Source organism: Lissotriton helveticus, chromosome 10 (assembly GCF_964261635.1).
Source record: "Lissotriton helveticus chromosome 10, aLisHel1.1, whole genome shotgun sequence".
NCBI classification, from domain to species: Eukaryota; Metazoa; Chordata; class Amphibia; order Caudata; family Salamandridae; genus Lissotriton; species Lissotriton helveticus.
This window is the reverse complement of record NC_136071.1, coordinates 799,033,781-799,058,595: the sequence shown is the minus strand read 5'-3', so window position 1 is coordinate 799,058,595 and position 24,815 is coordinate 799,033,781. Positions and strand designations below refer to the sequence as shown.

General features: G+C 40.0%; 1 protein-coding gene across 1 annotated transcript in view; it reads left to right on the top strand.

Annotated features, from left to right (window-relative positions):
• LOC144784112 (forkhead box protein C1-A-like) overlaps window positions 1-23,628 on the top strand; it is a 30,770-nt gene extending 7,142 nt beyond the window's left edge. Inside the window, exon 2 of the mRNA XM_078662793.1 lies at window positions 23,619-23,628. Coding sequence (XP_078518919.1) covers window positions 23,619-23,628 — 10 coding nt within the window. The remainder of the gene's footprint in view (window positions 1-23,618) is intronic.
• The last annotated feature ends 1,187 nt before the right edge of the window (window positions 23,629-24,815 follow it).

Genomic DNA, 24,815 nt, shown 5'->3' with positions numbered 1-24,815 from the left:
TTGAGACGGTCTTTCGGAAAAAGCTGAAGACGTGGCTCTTTCCATCGGATAATTCCATTGTCTGATTCCTTCCCTGTTTTCCCCTAGTCTTTTGGGACCTTGTTGCAGTGCGGGGACGCACAGCTTTGTGCAACCAGGTGCTTTATAAGTTCAATTCATTGATTGAAGTCTACTGGAGTAAATGAATGATTTCTGATGAGGCTCGTTCTACCACTAATTAATTCACAATTGACAGGCGTTGAGAACTTTGACTTAGACTTCGCAATATGTTGCTTCCGAACTTTCAAGAAATCTCTTTTACAGTTCTCACTGAAGTTTCCTTAAGGGGTGTACATTTAACTATTTTTGTATTACCTGTGGGTGTTGTGTTGAGGCTTAATAACATGGACTTTTTCAATGAAATGGATTTTGATAAATTGAATTACATTACTAATTAATTCCTACATGAGTCTAAGCGTGAGCCGACCTATTGCGCCAGCAGGCTCACAGATAACACAGTCAGATTCCCAAAATAGCGCTGTGACATTTTGGTCCTATTTTGTGTGTCTGAAAATGGCCACTTCTGTACTCTGTGCTGTGCGTAGGACGGACGGAGCTGCTGCTGACCGCAACACAATGCAATAGGAGGAGCAACAGGAGGAGCAAAGCCGAGAACGCGGATGTAGGCTGGCGCTGCCCTTGCCGACTGCATGCTTCCTGGGCAGTCGGAACCAGGAGCAAGGAGCGAGGTGCGAGGAGGAAGATGCAGCGGCAGGCAGAGGCAGAGAACCCCCCCAGGCTGCCACGGAGAGTAACGGTGCAGAGTATGGTATTGAGTGCCGAACTATTAGGCTGGAGGTGAACGCCTGTGTTTCAGCAGGCATGCAGTGCAGGGGGCAAGCTTAAAGACCCGTGCTTGAGACAGCTCATGCCTAAGAAAGCTGAAGGAACCCTTTGGCACAGGTGTAATCACCAACTGACAAACGTGGTGTTGGAAGTAAGGAAAGCGGATTGAACTAAACCAGTCAGCTCAGCCTGTCCACGCAAAGCGGAGGTAAGTGGACCAATAACTGTGTTATTTTTGGAAATAACTGATTTATTTAAAAAAATCTTAATCAAATTTGGTACTATTTTATGAGAAATAGAAAATCGATATCCCCAATTACGTTTACAAGTAGGGTGGAGTTGGAGCAAACAGACGGCAGCACTTCACCCCAATGGAAAGGGGACTAAATACAATAAAGGCTAAGTAAACAAGCATTTCTACCCAAAGTGGGAAGCCAAAGACATTGTATGATGGCACCAAAAAGTCTAAAAACCATAAAGGTCAGAAAAATCCGGATAGCACTACTAAGAAAATGGTGCCTGAAAATGAGTCCCGGGGAGAGAGCATGGAAACACCTAAAGGCGTGGCAAAAAGGTGGATTAAAGGGAGGCGCACAAGTATCTAAATCAATTAAAGACTTTGTAGGAAAACATTCTAAAAAACTGCAAACCCCAGTGAAAATCCCGGATTTAAATAAAGATTTGAATAAAGAGCTATTGTTTGAACAAATGGATTTGGAGGACTTTGTAATCAGTTCAGATGTACCCTTTAGTAACCAACTGAATCAAAGCCTATTGAGGTCACCCCGGAACCTAGACTATCCTCCTCACCCCGGATTTTCTCCCTGACTAGTAGCATTGATATAACCTGTGAAGAGATGAACATTACCGACCCAAGAAGAAAACAGAGTCTGATCAGATTAAAATGTCCACAACCGTTAAGAGCATGGAGCAACATGAAACTCAAGGAGCAATACTTATAGATAGAAAATTCAGCGCATAACAATACCATGGGTGTAGACATATCAAGGACTGCTTCGGCGTCAATGCTAAATATAATGCTAATGCTACAAAAAACCTTGAAAGGGTTGTTGGAAGTGGCGATGGTAAACAATAGTTTATTAAAAACCCATGAAACCCAATTTCAGAAGATTGTAGGGGAATTGCAAGGAATCAGGGGGCTGATGCCCACAATAGTGAGACCGGCCCAGACCCAGGATTCCATACTGCAGGTAGAGGAGAGGGTTTGTGAGCAGTTGATGGACCATCAAGTGGTTTATATATCAAGATGTCCGATGTTGGTAAATAGATGGAAGGACCTATTGTGCTGTAGGCGATATAATGTACGGAGGGTAAAGAAAAGATCAGCACTCTTAAGAAAGAAGTCAAGGGCAGTGGAAAAAAGGCTGGAAGGAATCTCAAACACTGTGAAGAAAGGGAGTAAAGAACCAGTATTCCCTCAAGAAGACAGAATTATAGTAAGAAATGGGAGATCAACGAGGATCCCCAAAAATAGTACAAGGGTGGGGGAGGTAGCAACAGCAAAAAGAAAGGAGCAAATAAAACTAGCACCAACAAATAAAGGAGAGGTCAAGGTGATTAACTCATGGAAATTACCACAGGGGCAAATTAATATGAATAGAATAGTAGATAGGGGAGAGGCCTCAGTAAAAAGAGGAAGGGAATGGAATGGGAAGGAGGGGAAGCAACCTGGTACTATTCCTGCAAAGGACGTGGATAATCTGTGGCTATATTTTGAACCTGTCAAAATAGAGAGAGGGAGAAAAAAAGGCAGGCAGGTTATACCCCTAAACCGTTTCCAACTTGTATATTCCTTCTCTAAATGCCCTAGTCTGAGGGGGTTGGGATCAAAGAATCTAAAACAAGTAGGTTTTTGTAATAATAATGATGGGAGAGAACTTACTAGGGTACTAATGTACTCAAGTTTGGTAAAAACAGCAATTGTGAGGGCGGAAAATGAGATGGCAAAGGAAGGGATAAGGTTGGTACCGACTAGTGAAATAGAGTAGAGGAACCAGCAGGACAGAGCCTTTCTAGCTTGTCACTCAGGCCTGGGAAGAAGACAGATAAGTCTGATCCTAGGCAAGGGAAGGGTAGGAGAAAATATGAGAATGGTAGTTGAGAACCATGAGACAGGTAAACCCTGGGGTGATTGGTCCTTTAATGATAGCTGGCCAGGCGTCCAATATGGGCACAATTCCGTTGATGACCGTTTCAGTGATGTCGATTAGGGAGGAGGGGTGTTGCATAGCATGAAACTGTTATCTTGGAATGTAAATGGGCTAGGAGGGGAGACAAAAGTAGAAAGTATAAAAACCGTAGCCCGAGGTGCCGAAATAGTAGGTTTGTAGGAAACCTGGCTATGCGACAATACCCCCACATTTGAAGGTTTTGTACAACTACATAAGCCAGCAAGAAGGAAAAGGTTTGGTCGTCCAGCTGGGGTCATTATGACTCTTGTCTTGACCAAAATAGCAAAAAGGGCCATGATTGTAAATACGACTTGTAAATGGTTACTGGTCAGTGATGTATACCTGCTGGGCTCGGAAGGGGCGTATGATCACATGATAATTGTAAATGTCTACATTCAATGGGGATCAAATGAAGAATATGAGATAGAAATGAGATGTTTTGAAAATGACCTAGATACATTGTGTGAAAAGTCTGAAAATTTTACGACAATTGTAATGGGTGATTTTAACCATAAATTCAACCCCTCGAGATAAGACCGTTGGTTTAAAGACCTCTTGAGCTCAAATAATATACCCCCAGCGATGTTTCCAAATTGTACTACCTCTAAACAAGACGCAAAGTTGGGCACATTTTTGAGGCTAAAAGGATTGTTTTACTTAAAAGGCAGATGGGAAACAGACTGCCCTGCTAAGTAGACCTTCAAGATAGGTTCCCAACTTTGCCCTATTGATTATTTATTCATTCATCCGTGGAACTTTGATCTTACCAAGGGGTTTCAGATAACTCCTTGCAATGGTAGTGATCACAATATTCTGCAATTTGCATTTCAAGGGGACTCCAAAGCTCTAGAGAATTGGTTCTCCCTCAACAAGTAGAGTACCCTAAATGGCTAACAACAAGACTAACTGAGCAATATATTGAAAAGATAGCTGGATTTTAACAGAAAGTGGATTTGGAAGATGCTAGGGCTAAGAAAGTACCTTGGTTAGAGGAAAAGATGAAAGAAATGGCGCAGTACCTTAAAGTAGATATAAAAAGTAAGGACCCAAACATAACTGCTAAACAATCAATGCAAGGCAAACATCCGAGCTGGTTTAACGGGGAGTGTCTAACCAGGAAAAGAGAAATAAGAAGAGAAGAAAGAAGCCTGAGGAAAAAACATGATCCAATAAGGCAGAAAAATGTAAGTAATATGAGGAAGGAGTATAACATGTTAGTTAAAAATATGAAAGGGCCTTTAAAGAGAAATGCTGGGTTAACTTGCTGGAAATTATTGAATCTAAAAACTTGCGCAAGTTTTGGAATTTGATAAAGGAAGCAGCAGGTCAGGCTAACGGGGCTATGCCCTGTGTAGTAGAGGAAGCAGCATGGGGAGAATATCTAGGTGAGTTATACGGAACTTATGCTGAAGAAGTAGATGGGGATATCTGTCCCTGGATGAAGGTGGTGGTAGATCTAAAACCTTTATTTACAACAGAAAAGGTAAATAAAATCATAAGAAGCTTAAACCTAACCCGTGCTGCAAGTACAGATAACCTACCAGAATTATCATAAAATCCCAGCAAGATTGGTGGGCGGAATTTTTTTCCTGCATGTTTTTGGCAATATTGGAGTCAGGCAAGATTCCCGAAAAGTGGAGGGTAGCAGTACTTAGACCCATCCACAAGAAGGGTGACAGAAAAGCAGCAAAACACTATAGATTGATTAACTTGCTGGATATTGGGGAAACGGTATTTTCCAAAATAATCCTGGGCAGTCTGAAAGACTGGGTGGAACAGTGGTCAATCGTGCCAGTAGAACAAGGAGGGTTTAAGAAGGGGCAATCCACGATCGATCACTGCTTCTCACTGTGGGGCGTGGCGCGGAAGTCATGTGGCAAAGCAGGGGAAGTTATGCTGCTTCTTCGTAGACTTCGCGCGGCATTCAACCTAGTAGATAGGAGATGCCTGTGGGAGGCCTTAAGAAAATTCAATATCCCAGAGGGGCTCCTGAAAAGTATCCAGGAGCTACACAAACAAAACTGGGTGCAAGTTATTAAAGATACAGACGGAGCCTTGACACCTAAAATATTGATTATGAATGGTTTAAGGCAGGTATGTGTATTGCCCCCTTACTGTTTGCAATATATCTGGCTGATCTCCAAGCCACATTAGAAGTGAATAGAAGCACCAGCCCTAAAATGCATGAGAAACAATTGTCCTGTTTGCTGTACGCTGACGATTTGATAATCTTTGACCAAACGGAGAATGGATTGCAAAGGAAGTTATCTGCCTTCAATGAATACTGCTTGGCTAAACACCTGACTGTAAATATGGATAAAACTAAAATCCTATGTTTTGGGGAGAAAACTCAGAATTTTAATTGGTATATGGGTCCTAGCAAATTAGAAATCGTGAATGAATACAGATTCCTTGGTATTTGGTTTGAAAAGTCTTTAAAATGGGACATCCATCTGGTAGCCCAGAATGCCAAAGCCCATACATCAGGATGTGGGCTAAGGAAATGTTGCCAAATCTATGGGGATATGTCACATAGACCATTACCGAACACCTATAAGGCAATGATACCCCCACAAGTGCAGTATGGGGCTGAAGTCTTGTATTGAGTGGGAAGAACAATTGGGACATTGAGGAAGGTAAATGTCTAAAACCTTTGATGTCACTGCCTGGCTCCTCTATGATCTAGGCAATCTGATTAGAGCTAGGAGTGACATCATGGAACATACAGGTACAAGTGGCTCTTTTAAGATTTTGGAAAAGATTGGGATCGGAGGAAGTTACAAAAGTGCCACAATGGTGTAAAGAGGAGATTTTGCACGGCGACTTAAAATGGGCCAATGTGATCAGAATGAAATTGTGCGCAATGTGTAAAAGCCTAAAAGTAAAATTTGACCAGGCAACACTGTCGGTTGAAGCTTCAAATGGGGACCTAAGAACAGCAGGAAGAGAAGTATCCAGGCAAAATGACATGATATACTTGAGAAAGAAAGTATCAGTCCATTATGTGATGAATAGCTGGGAGAATGATATGTGGTACCCCTATTTGGATACACTGCCTAATGCTGGATTAAGAGCTGAAGTGCTCAGATGGAGAATAGGGGTTAACCATTGGGCATCTCATGGAAATAGAAAAGTAAATGTTGCTGTGGATTAGGTACCAAGTGCGACAATTTACATATTTTACTAGACTGCCAAAAATGTGTGTCACAGCTGAAATTGTTTTTACGACCTATGTTTTTAAAATATGATATATCTGAGCGCCTGCTAGCAATTAATCTACTTACTGACTGCCAAACCTTAATATCGCAATCGCCATGGCAAAATATATGAAGGCGATGAAAACGGCTCTGTTGGAACCAAATATGAATGGATAGAAATTGGCATGGAAATATAGTGGGACACGCTCAAAGTAAATTGTGTTTAGGTTGGAATACTATCCTTACGTTAGCTCGACTGTTGCTTATTGCAATTTTAGGAGTATTGTTATATGACATTTTTAGGTTGTGGGAGGGAGGTAGGAATTGTCCTTGAAGGTACCGCCTTTTTAAAGTAACAGAGAAATTGTTTTGTATATGTTTTATACTATTTATTGTAATATGTATCATGCTGTTTAGAGACCAATGGTCTAATAAACATTTACTGAACTTAATCCAAATACAACACATTAGTTCTCTCTTCCAAAAGCCAGCAGAGCTGGACTGCACCAATGAATTCTAGAACCTTGTGCTGAACATGTCTCACCAGGCATGATCTCTTAAGTAGATAAGACAATATTTATGGACAGGGTGCCTTGCCTCCAAACACAGAGTTTGAACGCGTTTTTGTCAGATAACAAAGGTTCAGATAGCAGACCACTACTTAAGTAGTGTGGAATGCTTTGCATTTTACAAACCCTATTTGGCTGATTAGTAATTGGTTCCTAAACGAGGCAGGAAGGTCTGCGTTACTTACTAAAATGACATCTAAGGAACTTAACTGTGCAAGTCACAATGTATTTCATTATTTTTACTTTGCAGCATAACACGGGCCAACAATGTCTTGCATCAAATGCAAGTGGAATAACTGGTGATAATGATTAGATAGAGGTTAGAGTCATTCAAAGGAAAAAGTCAAAACCGAAGATTATTCTGCCACTGGCATGTTCCAAGGATTAGTCATAAAACAAAAATGCACTATCACTAAAGAAAAAGATTGTTCTCGGAAATATTTTTGCAATCTTCTCATATTGGTCAGCACCAGGCATTTCTTTTCACTGGACTTGGAACTGGTATGTAATCGTGGATAATTTAGAGCCGGATTTTGAAATGCCCCTTTGAAGACACAAACACTGTGATTTACCACATCACAGGATTTGCGACCGAAAAACAACTTTCCTTATTGTCAATAGCCCTTTTACAGTTCGGATCTTTCCCCCCATATTTGTAAAAGTGCTTTTGCGAGTGAAAATAGTGTTCTACTGCTATTACAATTTGGAAAGGAATATATCAGTGTTTTGTGACTGCAACTACAGTTGCAAACTATTGACAAGTTACCGGCCCCAAAGTTGGGTTAGAAACTGACATGCAAAGAGTAAGGTGCCTTCCCCTTTGTGAATGATATGAGCTGCCTTGAGTGGAGAACGCCCCCTCCCCGAAGCCTTCCTAAACGGATTTTTTATATATATATATAAAAAGAAGCACATGTGCTTGTAATGGGCTGGGGCTGCTATAAAAAAATGTTTCTCGTTTTTCGGAAAGGAAATACAAGGATGGAGGCCTGTTGTCCTTTGTATCCCTCCATTCCTGCATTGGCGACTATTCTCAGAGGTTTATAAAATGCAACCATCCAATTTAATATTGACACGGCAGGTCTTTTTTGCAACCCCCTGCAAATAAACAATTTGTGATGCGACCTACTGGTACATAGGTCGCATCGTAGAATGCCCTCTCCTTTGCAAGACAGTCAGTGTGCAAACTAAACATCCCTGATTTGTGAATGGGAGGACACATCCGGTCCTTGCTTTGGAACGTGACTTGAAGTGTATGTATTTTTTTACGTTTACTATGATTCGTACCCAATAAAGGTGTATGCTGGAAAGTAAAGTGGTCCAGAAGTGATGAGAGTCTATCCTAGAGTTGACATTTGTGAGTTAAAAAGTAATATAACATAGTTTAATAATATAACTGTTTGTTGGGGCACCATGAAAGAGTAAAAGTATAGCATGTACCATTACCGAAAATTGCAGAAATTCTCATCTGTACACACAAGTTGTCTACAAGGTTCGAGGCTTACTCCAACGTATTGTAGTTACAAAAATTTCTGGCTTACACTGGTTTTCCCTAACCCTATATGAGCAGGCTTTACGTCACAGAGAATCTGCATGCGCAGAATTGAGATAATAATCAAATTTCTCAAATGTATTTTTATTTCCTGAATATTCCCTTTCTACACCCACCATGAAAAAATGCCACTTATTGGTACACATTTAAAACATATTTAACAGCACTTGGAGATCAGTTACAAGTTTACAGGTGTGCAAAAAACCGGGAAACTGGAATTGCACAACCCTGATCCCATTAAAGAGGAATTCATGCTATGTTGTTTTTATTAGGTTATATTATGCTATAAATTGGTTTAAAGTGACAGCAGCTCACCCATTGGGGTTCATTGCCCTACAGAAAGAGAAGTAAAATAACATAACAACTGCATTGCAGACATGAGAGGAAAAGCCTGGCCTGAATGAAATATGTTTCGTCTCTTTCTGAAGGATGTCAGGTCGATAAAGCTTCTGAGGTGAAAAGGGATGAAATCCCAGTTTGGTGGCTAAATTAGAAACTAATTTTGCCTCCAATTTTGCCTCGCTTGAAACGAAGAACTCAGAGAAGACCTTGTTTAGATGCTGCAGACTTAAAACCTGTCTTCGGAGAAGACCTGTATGGCTTTTCCTATAACATTTATGGAGAGTTCCCAGCAAGATTGTAAAGTTAAGCGTACTGTCATCTGGAAATTTAGGACATATTAATATTATACACGAGTTACACACTTGTACATCACAACATGTGTATTTTGCACGTTTCTTGTTTTGTGAATTACACCTGAGTCACAGATGTACGACTTATACCATTTTATAGGTGAAAGTCACAGGTATGCATCTACATGCTTTATTGAATTTAGCCCTCATTGTTAATTACTTACATGAAAGTCTTATTACTCTTATTACCTCTATACATAGTCTTAACGAAGGCCCTCTTTGTGAATGACCTTCTAATTAGTCTAGTAATGCCTGCCTCCGATGATACTGTTATCAGCCAAAATAATAATAATAATCCACATTTGTAAAGCGCACAATCACCCGTAAAAGTCTCTAGGCGCTGAAAATGATATCTCTGCGGTGGAAAACACTCGCCCGTTACAAGTTGGGCACTCTGGGTCCACTTGGAAAAGGGAAAGACCTCAGGAGGTAACATTTAGCATATCTGATTTCTTCGGGTATTCCTAATTCCTGCATGGATTTATTTTTCACCCAGGTATTTTTTCTTTCTATCAGCAGCTGGAGAACCCTACTGACGTGTGAGGAGCAGCTGTACAATATTCCAGGCATTGCATAGTATTTTGCTACTCTAAAGTGTGCTGGTTGCCTGTGCTTTTGGAGTGAGAGCTTCTGCCTTTTGAGCTCTGTATTCCTTTTATATCAGTTAATGGGTTATGTATGTACTCATTGCTGTTTTCTGGTAACCCTCTGGACTCAGCTCTGTCTAGCTCACAATCCACATCACAAGCTGTTATTCTGAAGGATGACAGTGAAGTCCTTGATATGCCTTTTCATAGGAAATGCTGAAGATTTCCCTAGATCAATTGGATCCTTCTTGAATGAAGTTTAAATTATTGGCATTTTTGACTTCCATGGTCAATTTTCAGTTGCCTCTTCTCTAAATTTGACAGCAGTTGTTGTCATCATGAGTTTGCATGGTACCACTGATGTTCCTGTCCCTTTCTCATGCTTTTCTGGTTGGAGGATTGTACCAGTTGTTTGTCACTTTAGTCCCGCTCACACTTCTTTCTTTGTTTTAGGATGAGAGTCTTTCAGACAAAAGCATTAAGGTTGAGATGTGACCTAGTGGTTAGAGCTGCTGATGAAGGCTCAAATCCTGGTCTTAGTGCTAAGTCCCAGCATTGTGTGATTCAAGGCAAATCATTTAATCTCCCTGTGCCTAAGAAATGTATTTGGTAATCCCTACTTGCTATATATGATCTAAGCAAATTTTGATGACACAAGGATGATGTAGCATAAAGAACAATTAAATATCATAACCAAATGAAATGTAATCACAAAATACAATAGAAAACAATACTATAATGATGCAATGGGTGCCAGTGAGAATATCTGCTTGATGCTCACAGATGGTGGTCTCCATATCTGAAGAGTTTGAAACATCATCGACTGTAGGGGTGGAATATTAAAACATTTTGAATCAGATATAAACTAGCTGTGATGTTCTTGTATATTTGATACTCAAAATGATCACTTTTATCACACGAGTGTTTCATGTTTAAGAGAGCACCAAACACATGTTATCACTGGCACCCACTGTGTCCTTGTAATATAATTGTTGTTTGCATTTTGTTATTAAATGTCATTTGCTTTTGATAATATATGATCGACTCCCAACTACAGAATTGGCCACATCTAGGGCCAGATGTAGGTAGGGTATTTTATCATTCAATTTGATGGTGAAATACCGATTCAGGTGTGCATGCACATGTGTGCATGCACACCTGTGCCATATGACAGGCAGACCTGCCCTTAGGGCAGGTATGCCTGCCATATGGCCCCGACCCTTTTTTGGGGGTGCTAGAGGGTGTCAAAGTGACACCCCCTGCACCCTTGTCAAAATCGGTATTTACCGATTCGGTAAATACCGACCGGTAATGCCCCATTCATTCCTATGGGCTTCAAAGCCCATAGGAATGAATGGAGCATTACCGGTCGGTATTTACCGACTCGGTAAATACCGATTTTTACCGAATCGGTAAAATACACATCTGGATGGACCTACATGTCCACCCTTCATATTTACCGATTCTTAATTACCGAATCGGTAAAATTCGGTAATTAAGAATCGGTAAATATTTTTTACCTACATCTGGGCCCTAATGTATAGCACTCCATTGCTTTCTAGCTAGGTTTGTGCTATATAAATACCAATACTTACATACATTTCCTAGGCAGTTTCATGGTTCCATCCAGTCTGTAATACTTTGTAGCTTTGCCGTTGCTAATGTTAAGCCTTATTGGTACATTTAGATGTTTAGCGTGTATCCTGTTGTGAAGAGGCAGGTTGTCTCCTTTCTGGAGAAGTGTTCAGTGAATGGCCTGACCAAAACTTGCATAGCTAGGTTTATCACTTCAATTTTGTGTCTCATGACTGAGAGCAGCAATTTCACAGTTGTTTTTATCTTTCATCCCACATATTGAAGTCTTCCATTATGATTTTTCTGGTTCATAGTTTATGGTTCTTTACATATATTTAATTTGTAAACTAATATAGCATGACTCACATCTGATGGTTGTCTGGGATTTATATATAGGAAGCTTAGGTGACAGAGATAATATAAAAAATATAATACAGAAAGATGAAGGGGGAGGAGGAGACTGGAATAATGGAACCACAAACGTTTTCACAGTGAATCTAAGAGGGAATATGTTAGTTGGAACAGTGGGACTTTATTATTTTTTTTAAGCAGAAGTAGGTTTGCTTGCTATTTCAGTTTCTATGGCAGTGAGCTCTAGAGAGTAGGTGCTTCTGTGTACAAAGTTAATACTAAAATGTGGATGTTGAATTACAAAATTACAAGCTGCAATATGTCTTTCTTATGGGGGCTACCATCAGCTACAATCAGAATATCAAGACTGCATCCCATTGCACCATTAACTGAAAACGTAACTATTCATATCCACCTTCTGTCCTTGTTATCACCATTCTGGCATCCCATAGTCTCTGAGGGATTTTGGTGTATTCATCATGAGAGCCCTTCGTGATCATTTGCCATCCATTTCATCTTCCTACACCAAATGTCCTGTGGCTTTGTGCTGTAACTCAGGCCCCCCGCCGCATGTTATATATACATGAGAGATAAATAAGTACATCCTCAGTTAGGAAGGGGGAACTTGCTTACTGCTGTACTGAATGACAAGTTAGTGCTTATTGCTTACAATGTAACTGCAGAGAGTGTGAAGTGTATGTAAAATTGCTCTTCTCATTTAATGTCAGCCGAATAAATATTATTACTAGGTAAATTACGTTTTTTAAATGCAGTCTATACCACAAGGTACTTTTGCCACACAGACTTTAGCACATAATTGTCTTTACCACTAGTATCTTTACCACACATAGCTTTTACTATGCATCAGTAAGTAGCGATATATTTTACAGGTATGTGTTGATAAGAGTTGGTAGGTTGGTGCTGGGATTAAAGGGGGCAGGGTTGGTTTAGCCCCTCCCCCCCACAAAAGGAAAGAGAATGGTGTGTGGGTATTTATTCTTTGTTTGAGAGTTCTTAGTTTTTGTTATAATCCTGCATTGATTTATAAGTTTTATACTTTTTTCTCTTTATGGTTCTAGGAAGGAGATGTAAGGTTTTTAGGAGATTGGGGTGGGGTGTTTTAATTTTGGGATTATTTTAGTGTGATATGGGTATTTGGTTTACTGGTTTATTGATTTAAAAAAATAATGTTCTTTCTTTATTCTATTTTAATATAGTGTCTTTATTGTAGGAGTGATCTATAATGGTTTCTCCTTATGGTTCGTGGAGCAGAATGTTAGAGTTCTAGGATATTAGGGTGGGTGGGGTTAGTTTTCGGGGGTGGGTGTTTATTTTAAGGATGTTGGTTTATATTCTTTATGTAAACGTTTTAAATTATCTTCTATTTTTTATTGGGTTTTGTTTGTTTATGTATATAGGAGCAGGCAGTAAAGCTGTTTGGGGTTAGAGCAGTGAGTGTTTTTATTTAAGTGTTTTTTGGGAGGGTCTGGTGATATTTATTTTAAAATTTTGATTATTTAATGTTTTGTTGTTAATTTCTTTATTTTTGTTATTTATTTTTTCAGTTCTAGGAGGAAGATGAAGATGCTTCTGGGCAGGGAGTGATTTCATGTTTTTTTAGGGGATGTGGGTATTTATTTGTGCATGATTTTTTAATGTTAAAATTTTCACATTAATTTGTTAATATATATGTTTTTATCTTTTTCAGAGATCGGTTTAAGAGTTTTAAGGCATTAGCATTAGGAGTGTTTAATTTTCAGGATATTTTTGAGTGTAGGCATTTATTAATTTTTTCATTTTCTTTATAAATATCTTTTTTATTGAAATATATTTTTGTTATTTAATTTATTTAACACTCCAATTTTAAAACAGCTTAATTTTTTAATAAAATGAATAAATAACACACACGTTTTATGAATAGAAAATTAATCAAAAGGAATAACAGACACATTTCTTTTAAAAATTTATCTTCTAAAAGAAATAAGCATATTAAAAAAATCTTTCATGTCTTAAAAATTTTTTATATATCTTTTTATATTTTTTACATTTTATAATGCTTGAACACTATGTAACATTTTTACAAACTTATTTATCATGTTTTTTTTATTAATTCCTATATGATAAACTGTCCTTTTTTTATTTTTGCCATTGTCAATTTTACTTTTTATATATATATAAACAGGTGGGATTACATCGTTTGGGGCGGAGCCTACTTGACTTGAATACAAAAGGCTGCAGGACTGGAACATTATCACAATGGGAGCCTCCTGAAGACTTGGATGCTGAGGAAGGCAATATCATGCCGAAATGCATTCGCCATTAATGTCAGAATAAAGATGCTTCCATACTGTTCCCTGTTGTGGCCTCTGCTCTTTCGGAAGGAGGAGGGTGTTGTGTTATGTGCTGCGTTGGCCAGTAACGCAGTTTGGAGGCCCCCACTTTGCAAGTTGGCCCGGACCCTACTAGTTTTTGTTTCGGCAATTTTTGGTGTTTCCAGGGTACTGGATTGGCCTGGGCCCGCCATGAGGATTGGGAACGGACAGTGTGGTTGTGAGGAGATTCCTCCTCACACTGGGCAGCATGTATTTACATCGCTGCCCCCGCCGAAGATGTTCCTGTGCTTCGGGGCTGAAGCGGTGCGGGGACATAAGGAGGGGCTAAGTTCTGATGTCAAGCAGGAAAATTGGGCTGCCTATACCATCGGAGTCCCGCATTCTGCCCGACCAGCCGGTCTACACTCTCCACACATCACCTACCTGGAAGCAGAGTGATGCATTCTGGGCGTTGCAGTTCCCGACAACATCGGGAGCTGCAACAGGTGGGATTACATCCTTTGAGGCGTAGCCTACTTCACTTGAATACAAAAGGATACAGGACTGGGACATTATCACCATGGGAGCCTCCTGAAGACTTGGGCGCTGAGGGAGGCAATATCATGCCGAAATGCATTTGCCGTTATTGTCAGAATAAAGATGCTTCCAAATTGTCCCCCATTGTCGCCTCTGCACTTTCGGAAGGAGGAGGGTGTTGTGTTATTTGCTGCGCTGGCCAGTAATGCAGTTTGGAGGCCCCCCGCTTTGCAAGTTGGCCCGGACCCTACTGGTTTTTGTTTCGGCAATTTTTGGTATTTCCAGGGGACTGGATTGGCCTGGGCCCGCCACGAGGATTGGGAATGGACAGTGCGGTTGTGAGGAGATTCTGCCTCACACTGGGCGGCATGTATTTACATTGCTGCCCCCGCTGAGGATGTTCCTGTGCTTTGGGGCTGAAGCGGTGCGGGGACATAAGGGGGCACTAAGTTCTGATGTCAAGCAGGAAAATTGGGCTTCCTATACCATCGGAGTTCCACATTCCGCCCAACCAGCTGGTTCTACACTCTCCACACATCACCTACCTGGAAGCAGAGTGATGCATTCTGGGCGTTGCAGTCTGTGACTACATCGGGAGCTGCAACAGGTGGGATTACATCGTTTGGGGCGGAGCCTACTTCACTTGAATACAAAAGGCTGCAGGACTGGAACATTATCACGATGGGAGCCTCCTGAAGACTTGGACGCTGAGGAAGGCAATATCATGCCGAAATGCATTCGGCATTAATGTCAGAATAAAGATGCTTCCATACTGTTCCCTGTTGTGGCCTCTGCTCTTTAGGAAGGAGGAGGGTGTTGTGTTATGTGCTGCGTTGGCCAGTAATGCAGTTTGGAGGCCCCCACTTTGCAAGTTGGCCCGGACCCTACTGGTTTTTGTTTCGGCAATTTTTGGTTTTTCCAGGGGACTGGATTGGCCTGGGCCCGCTACGAGGATTGTGAACAGACAGTGTGGTTGTGAGGAGATTCCTCCTCACACTGGGCAGCATGTATTTACATCGCTGCCCCCGCCGAAGATGTTCCTGTGCTTCTGGGCTGAAGCGGTGCGGGGACATAAAGAGGCGCTAAGTTCTGATGTCAAGCAGGAAAATTGGGCTGCCTATACCATCGGAGTCCCGCATTCCGCCCGACCAGCCGGTCTACACTCTCCACACATCACCTACCTGGAAGCAGAGTGATGCATTCTGGGCGTTGCAGCTCGCTACAACATCGGGAGCTGCAACAGGTGGGATTACATCATTTGGGGCGTAGCCTACTTCACTTAAATACAAAAGGCTACAGGACTGGAACATTATCACCATGGGAGCCTCCTGAAGACTTGGGCGCTGAGGAAGGCAATATCATGCCGAAATGCTTTCGGCATTAATGTCAGAATAAAGATGCTTCCATACTGTCCCCCATTGTGGCCTCTGCTCTTTCGGAAAGAGGAGGGTGTTGTGGTATTTTCTGCGCTGGCCAGTAATGCAGTTTGGAGGCCCCCCGCTTTGCAAGTTGGCCCGGACCCTACTGGTTTTTGTTTCGGCAATTTTTGGTTTTTCCAGGGGACTGGATTGGCCTGGGCCCGCCACGAGGATTGGGAACGGACAGTGCGGTTGTGAGGAGATTCTGCCTCACACTGGGCGGCATGTATTTACATTGCTGCCCCCGCTGAGGATGTTCCTGTGCTTTGGGGCTGAAGCGTTGTGGGGACATAAGGGGGCACTAAGTTCTGATGTCAAACAGGAAAATTGGGCTTCCTATACCATCGGAGTTCCGCATTCTGCCCGACCAGCCAGTTCTACACTCTCCATACATCACCTACCTGGAAGCAGAGTGATGCATTCTGGGCGTTGCAGTCTGCGACAACATCGGGAGCTGCAACAGGTGGGATTACATCGTTTGGGGCGGAGCCTACTTCACTTGAATACAAAAGGCTGCAGGACTGGAACATTATCACGATGGGAGCCTCTTGAAGACTTGGGCGCTGAGGAAGGCAATATCATGCCAAAATGCATTTGCCATTAATGTCAGAATAAAGTTGCTTCCATACTGTCCCCCGTCGTGGCCTCTGCTCTTTTGGAAGGAGGAGGGTGTTGTGAGATATATATATATGTATATATATATATATATATATATATATATATATATATAGTCCAGGTTTTTTCAAGGATGCAGGATTGTAGCTATGCCAGTCAGATAAGAGCTTTATGTGTTTAGATTATAAAATGATAGGTATAGATATTTTCGTAAGGAGAGTCTAATGGAGGTGTGATGGGGTAGTTTTACTTTAAATGTGTTATTCTAAGTAAGCTTTTTCAACCTATTTGTTAGTATGTTTAATACCTTTTTTCTAAAAATGTTATGTTTGCTTTCCTAGTTGTTTTGTTTGAGGAACTTATTCAGTTGATTGACCTTGGATAGATGTAGATGGGTGTTAGTTATTCTACCCCATTTAAATTTACCTTCCTACATCTTTTACCCATTGCTAATGTTATTTGGGCTTTTATGGAATGATGAATGGATTTAATTTTCTTTTCTGGGAATTCGAGTTTTACTTTGTGGATTTATATTTTGATTGCCATAGGGTGTTAATAAAATAATGTAACATTTTACTGACAACAAAATAAGGAAATCTGCCCCAGGTAAGATCCATGTCTATTTAGTACTTTTTTTAATTTAGGTGCTAGAAAATACATATTACTGAGGATGGAAATGATACTATTGGTGCCAATTATGTTTATGTCATAAAAGGAAATGAGTGTATAGTCTGTTTTATAAATGATAATCTTTGTTATTTTGTTTTAGTAATGTAGCATGTATTCAATATCTTCCAGTTAGTCTGTAACTCAAACATTCCCAATTGCTGATTTTTTTAAAGAAGCCTGTCATTCGTTTCTTTTATTTTTTACAGACTTTGAGCTGCAGATTACCTGTAAAAGATTGTGCCTGTCTCATTTCATAGAAATGTTACTTCTTTTTCAAAATATCCAGGAAATGGTAGAAATTATGGTGGTGTTTTCGTATTGGAAAAGGATCATGCCCACACTTAATAGCATTGTTTGTTTTCTCACTACCTTCTATGTAGGTCAAATAACAGTTCAACCATTCAATATGGCAACATGGTTTTCTTTTACAACCCAACCTATTTAGATGGGCAATCCATGATTCTTCAAAGTAATTTAGTAATTGTGATAATAGTTCCTAATTTCTTATAGTCTGATTGCACAGTAGCAGTGTAGTATTATTCGACATGTTCAGGAGGTTAAAAAGTTACCCTTTTTGCCTTATACTGTTATCTATTGTCAGTCATCGATTATTTTCCATAAGTCCTGAAACAAATGAAAAGAAAAACATCCTTGTATATTAGTTTCAGAATAAACTTTATTATTAGTGATTGTCATGGCAAGTTGAAACCAATTATTATTTTCCTAGGCCTTTTATTCATTGTTTTATCTTTATGACTGATAAAAATTTAATGTAAGTTGAGGACTGCTTGTCTGGCAATAAAGCATAAATAAGAGGCATTGTGTATTTTACCATGTATAGTGTAAACCTGAGTTCATGGATGGGGTGTGGTTTTAAACAATCCACCCATCATCCAGATTTCCATATTTTCTAGACTGGTAGTGTTATAAAGTGTTGCAAATGTTAGAACAGTATTTAGTTCGTTTTTGTAAATCATAGAGAAGGAATTGTTTATGGCTGAAGTTTTCTATTCAGAAGGAATATCAATGTCACTTAGGTATTAGGTTGTTTTGGCTGTGGGGACGTGGCTTTGACATCACATGAGATGGCCTACCCACAGAGCTCCAGTGATGCGGTGACTCCTTAATATCTCTTCAGCTGGCAACGGCTGCATAATAGCTCCTTTTCTTCAACATGTTTGTCCTTATGAACCAGGGCACCACAGGGGAATTGTTTCTGAACCTGTAGTGGCGCATACATGTGCTTTCTCTAGCTGAGGCTTCTTCCCTGAGGTATCAGGAGCTACTGCCCCATCTTCTTTTTCAGGTGGCCGTCCTTTTTTCTCATCTTTTTTCAACACGTTCACTCAAATATGGCATACTCCTTCAAATAATGTTGACATATGCTCACATGGTTTCTTCAGCATTCAGGCCACACATTTTTACATTTTGTTTCCTACTATTGAGCAATGCTAGGCTAATTCAATAATTTCTTCCAGTCTGTTAATAGTCTAAGCCAGTATCAGTAATTCTGGTGATTTTTATGGTCCTTTTATGCACATCGGATTTCAGATTCAGGGTTCACCCAATATCTTTGTACTGCTATAAGCAATTTATGGGGATGACCAGACACCTTAAGCTTACTGACAAAAGTACTCCTTCTAATCAAGACCTTACTGATTCCTCTGGCTCACACTCCATAATGGATGATCCTCTTACTACCAAAGAAGAGGTATGTCTTCTGCCATTTCTAAAATGATCTCTTCCTCCAAGTCTTTGACTTCTTTACCAGCTACTAAACGTCAAAAGCAGGACCCTCTTTCTCCAAACGCCCCATCCCCTTCTATTGCCATGGACCTGTTATTGGAGTAAATACAAGCATTTCATCCTTATATTGAGGAACAAATGTCTACAGTCACTATATCACAAGTGGTCTGGATAAAAGGATCCTGGATATGGAACAATAACTTAGGGGATGATTATGCTGTAGTTCGGAAAGTCTTCCGACTGAATCGGTCTCAGAATTATTTCCGAACGAATAGGGTTCTGCGAGTCTGACCGACCAATTACAATGCTTCTGAACATTATTCAGTCGGATTTGCATTGACTTCAATGGGAGCATGTGTTCCGAACGAGTACACATGCTCCCACTGCAAAAAGGGGTGGTTGGGGAAAACCTTGAACTATGTGATGGGCACCCATGGGCCCTTTCTAGAGGCCAACGGGTGAAGGGGGCCTGCTAAAGGCCCCTGAAGACAGATTATGACAGCTGTTTCATGTCAGACAAACCGATTTCGAACAGCTGTCGGATTTGGACATCGTAAATGCTCGTCTGGAAACAGTGTCCATAGAGCTGTACGATTCAGCTCCGAACAACTTTGGATGTCTGAATGCCGATCGGAACCAATTGAGACAGCCCAAACAGTTTCCTTGTATCGTTATTGGTCAGTCAGACATGTATCCAATTCGGTCGGAAACATAGGTTCCGAATCAGATTAGCTGAATCTGAATCCAGTTGAGAACCTTTCCAAGCGCCATTATAGTCAACCCCTTAGTGAAATTTAAGATACCGTTAATACAATCAATTCAAAGCAGAAGGGAATCAATACTCTTAAAAGAATTACAGAGGATTTAGAAAATAGAAATATGAGGAATAATTTACGAATTAATGGCTTACCAGAGGACATTGAAGGCAGTGATCCGATATCTCTTGTTTTGTCTTTTCTTCCTAAATTACTTGACTTGCCAGAAACAACGAGATCAATATTCAAAGAGCTCATAGACCGGCTCAAGAAATAGGCACTCTAACATGGCTACTAAACCAAGAGGGTTTATCATTTACTTTTTTCAATTTACTGATCTTCTTATGACTCACAATGCAGCAAAGAGAAAACACGTCTGTCTTGGGTTAGTCCCCTAGTGGTTCTCTCGCAAGATATAGCAAAATAAACAGCTAAGAGACTAAAGCAATTTTGAGATCTTTGCCCAGTTTTTCATTCTCTGCCAGCTAATCATGGGTTGCTTCATCCATGTTACTTTAAAGTGACTTATAACAACCACACCAAAACATATGAGGATCCAGCTTTGCTTAAAAGATTTATCTATGACAAGAAGGGTAAATCAATGGAACATTCTAGGCCCTCCACTTCTTAGACTGATGCTTAATTAGTTGGTCATATTTACAAATTCATGGAGGCATATGCTCTTTATTTTCATTGCAGGCAGGGCCAAACTGGCCATATTGGGCATCTGACATTTCTCCTGTGGGTTGGAGGCCAGGAGGCTAATTTTCACCTATTGGATCCGCTCTCACTATAGGCTTAGATGGGTCACAGTAATTCCAGCAGCGAAGTACAATGAAAATACAAGCCTTAGTGCAGGCGAATGGAGCTGCCTGAGACTGACTGCAGTGAGGGGACTGGTTTTATCTCTCAGTCTGGCCCTGATTGCAAATTTGCTACATTCATCCTTTCTTTATGTTGCCCTACTGTCTCCTATGTTACCTCATCGCTGTACCTGTGAGTCCCTGGTTGTGTAATCTCCATCATGTGCTGTCTCAATTTCCCATTTTTGTGTTTTTTCCACAGGTCATTTACTCAATCATCATCTTCTTGATGTGTACTGTTTTCTCTGTCCAGTTATCAATATTTTCCTTTCCTCTTTTTCTGCTCTTCTTTATCTATTTTGTTGTCTTTCCTACTTGGAGATCACAATTTCTATCTTCGCTACACTTTCCATTGCATGACATGGTCGTTTGTTCCTGTTCGTATCTGAGCAACATTTTGCAGACCTTGTAGTAGATATGCGCTATTTTTTCAAAATTCAGAGTGTTGTCTTGAAATATAAAAAATAAAGGATTACGTTTTTTCTGAAACTTAAACTAGGTTGGGTGAGGAAGGTCCTCGTCTCTCCTGCATTTCAAAAGAAAAACAAGACTGTTGTTTTCTTAAAAAACACTTAGATGTAGGTATTTGGTCACAATACATTCATAATAAAGGGAGATGGATGGCTGCTGCTAAATTGACTATTAATAAAATACAAAATACCACATGTAATATATATGGCCCCACACAGCATGGCTATATTTTTTGGTCGGATCTCTCTCAAAATCTTTTGAGTTTACTGATCAATAACTTTTGGTGGGAGGTGATTGCAATCCAATTCACATACTTCTTTACCACATCTTTTACAAAAGAATAATTCCTTTTTGGAAGTTTCAGGGTATACAATTAATACTGATAAAACTGATGTTCTCCCCTTAAACAAATTTTGCACCAACCAATTGTCTGAGGTTACTGGGTTTTGTTGGGCTCCTTCTAACATAAATAATTTGGGTATATTTTTTACTAACTCTATTTATGATACCATTGCTCTTAATTAATTGTGTTAAATTACTACTAATCCCATTTGTATCTCTGCATTACTTGTATGTTGTTTTTTGTTAAATACATTTTATTATATTCCTCAAGTGTTTCCTTGTGAAACTGCTATATTCCTTTCATGAATTCGATTAAGCCATTGAAATGTAAGAAAGATTGTTTCTACTATTCATTCCTTTTAAATTTGGGATAGAGGCCATATCTCCGGCAATGTTTATGCAGATATTTATTGCTACCTCTCTTAGAACTGAACCACAGGGTTCATTAGAGGTGGCTCAGCAGATCATTATTTATTGTATATTCTCTTTTACGTCTAACTCTTTTGCAGAGGCAGAGTGTTTATGCTCACGTGTCCGTTTTGCAAAATAGCCTTTGGTAACCGCTCTGCCTTTGCAACAAGTTTAAAAGTAATTCACACATCTCCAATGAGCCCTTGGTTTACTTTGCCGCTCCATACAATAAATGTATCCCCCATGTTTGAGTAATTGATTTGCCCTTTTAGAAAAAACATAGTTTGCTCTTTGAAGGTTTTCCATATTTACCTGTATAAAATGAATAAATCAAATTTTTACTGTTTTATTTTACTACTTGATTTGTTATCCTTATCGATATACTGTTTTGCATCTTACCGATCTTCAGTCACTCAGATAGTCAGTTTTCAATAAGATTTTATTTTTGAATAGTTCTTTGTAGTAAGAATTTTCAGATTTTGCCAGAAATAAGGAATATTTACATTAATCTTGAATCAAATTTGCTTTTTACTTTTTATTTGTTAATTTAAAAAAATCTTCAGGATTAGTTGGAGAAAATATTTATATATGTAATTTGTATGTACTTGCTTGTGGTTGTAAAACATTTGTGATTGTTCTTATTAATGTTTATTTGGTTTGTATTCTCCTTTTTATTCTATTTTACCATAGGTTTTGTTTATTTATTCAAATGCAGGCTTCTGAAGTTAAAAGATAGGGTTTAACTTTCTCCTTGCAGTTTCAGTAAGAATTCTTAGTTGTTGGCTCAGGATATGATAAATCTGTTAGGAACAATTAGAAGGAAATATCATATGTAATTGTTCTATTTTTAAAAGAGGGGGAATTTTGATGTCTGGTTCATATCTTTGGTTCTTTATGTTATTTATCAATACGCTGTGTTTACTGACTTTGGCTCCTAGATGGCACTGTAGTTTTCTCAATTGTGTATTGCTTCAGGGTCACATTGTCAACTCAGAAGCTGACATTAACGTATTTCAAAATAGTGGATGCTGGTATTTATATCATTTGCACTGTTTTTATAAGAAACTCATTGTTTACAATACAATGTGTCCTGGAATGTATTTTTTCAACAATTAATTTCATGACTGAAACCTATATTATATTGATAAGATGAAAAAATTACATTCTGACCTTCTTTATTAGCTAAATGTTGGCACCATATTTGCTGCAAGCATATATGTTCCACTTTGAAAACGTGAAACAATGTCATTTTTGTAATGTGTTTACTTTAATATTATTATATTTGTTAGGATGTTAAGTTTGGAAACAAATCAATTCTATACTTTTAATAAAACCTGTGTGGGTAAGAAAAAACACATAGAATGACATTACTATATGTGATAAGTATGAATGTTGTAAGACTGTGTTGTAATTTACCACACTGAAAATAGTAAATACATGCGTGGTATTAATTAACATTCCTATCAATTCTTCGCCTAATCGCTTCTTTATTTATTAGCATGACCTGCCTCCTTTTTTTGAAATGCATCATCAAAGACGGTGATGGATTTATCAGTAAATTAAGTTTTCACATATAATGCAGCATTTGTTGTCATGAATCACGTTGTTGATGCCAAGGAAATGTTACTAAGCTAAAATATTGTGATTAATACCTCTTTAGATCGAATCGTGAAAGACAGTGTAGCTGTCTGATTTTAGTGGAGTTATTGGGGAAATGTTATTAGCTGACCAGGAAAGCAATTACGCCCATTGCTTTCCATTGTCTTATAGTTTTGTCATGAGTATTTGTTTGCATTCTTAAAGATGATTTTATTTGATTTAGCCTGCCCAACTATTTTTTTCCATCCTGTGGACCGTAGCCTTTTTACCAACTCTCTAACTGGCTCCTTTTATCCTTCCACAAGCTTCTGTTAACTGTGAACCTTTCTTTTCTTTAAAGTGCTCCATGAATGTGCATGCATTTCCCACATTCCATGTGTTTTTTCACTACTCCCATGACATTTCTTTTCATAAGAATCCCATGAGTGCAAGAGCAAGATGGCGGCCGTGACCTCGGCTGAGTAGGTTGGTGGCGAGCTCTCCCGGACCCCTATCGCTTCCCGCCTTGATTATCCCATCCCGGGCAACACGATTTAAAATTCTGCTTTACTAAACCACTTGCCTGGCCGTTTCCTACGTGTATGGCGCTCACCTCCAGTTTGGAGTACCTGAGACGGCGTCTCTTCACCAAGGCGCAGTGGAGCTGGCGGGCTGTTCTTCATTCTCCCGCGCGGCTGACGGCAGGAGGTATCTGGCGAGGCTATCCCTTGCCGTTTAGCCGCACCCAGAAGCAAAGGCTTACAGCAGGAATGCCACCGAAGACCGCAGTGAAAGGCGCAGCAGCCGCCTCGAAGACGCGCAGCTCCGCACGGAATGCAGGTGAAGGGGAATTAAAAAACCCGGCTCCCGGCTCGGCTTCGATTCTCGAGAAGCGAACCGTCTCTAAGTCCCCGCCACCCCCGCCTTCCTCTATCAGTATTCCACCGCCTCCAGTATCTAAAAAGGGGCAGAATACGGCGGAGAAGAAGCAACAGACCCAGACGCTTCCGGACCTGTTCAATCTTTCTTTACAGAAGCAGAAGACTTTTGGTAAAGGAAAGCAGACGCCACAGACTTCTGCCGGTAAGGAAATGAATAGCGAGACTGATACTGTGTCTCTAGTACCGCAGCCACAGGTATTAACGCAGCACCCTGATTCAGTGCCTATAAGTGTTACTGCAACTTCAGACTCTCACCCACAGCATATTTCCCAGCAACTTAACTCACTTAATACGGATTTAATTAAAGCTGGGCAGGCACCGGTCCCCATTCCGGGGGATATCAATCTAGCTGCAGTGTCTATTCAAAAGCTAACTGACACATCCGCTGCTGCACTAACATCTTCAGCCCAATGCATCCTGGGAACTGTAGTTCAGACATTTATACAACCTGATGCACACTCGGTTTCTCATCTGGATCAAGCTCCTAATCCTCTATCCACCAACGGCACAGCTATTGTTCCAGAGTCAGGTCTCGATTCAAGGGGATCAGTAAGCACCGAGGCTACGGATAAATTTTATTCAGTCTCTGACCACCATCAGTGGAGGAGGATCTGGAA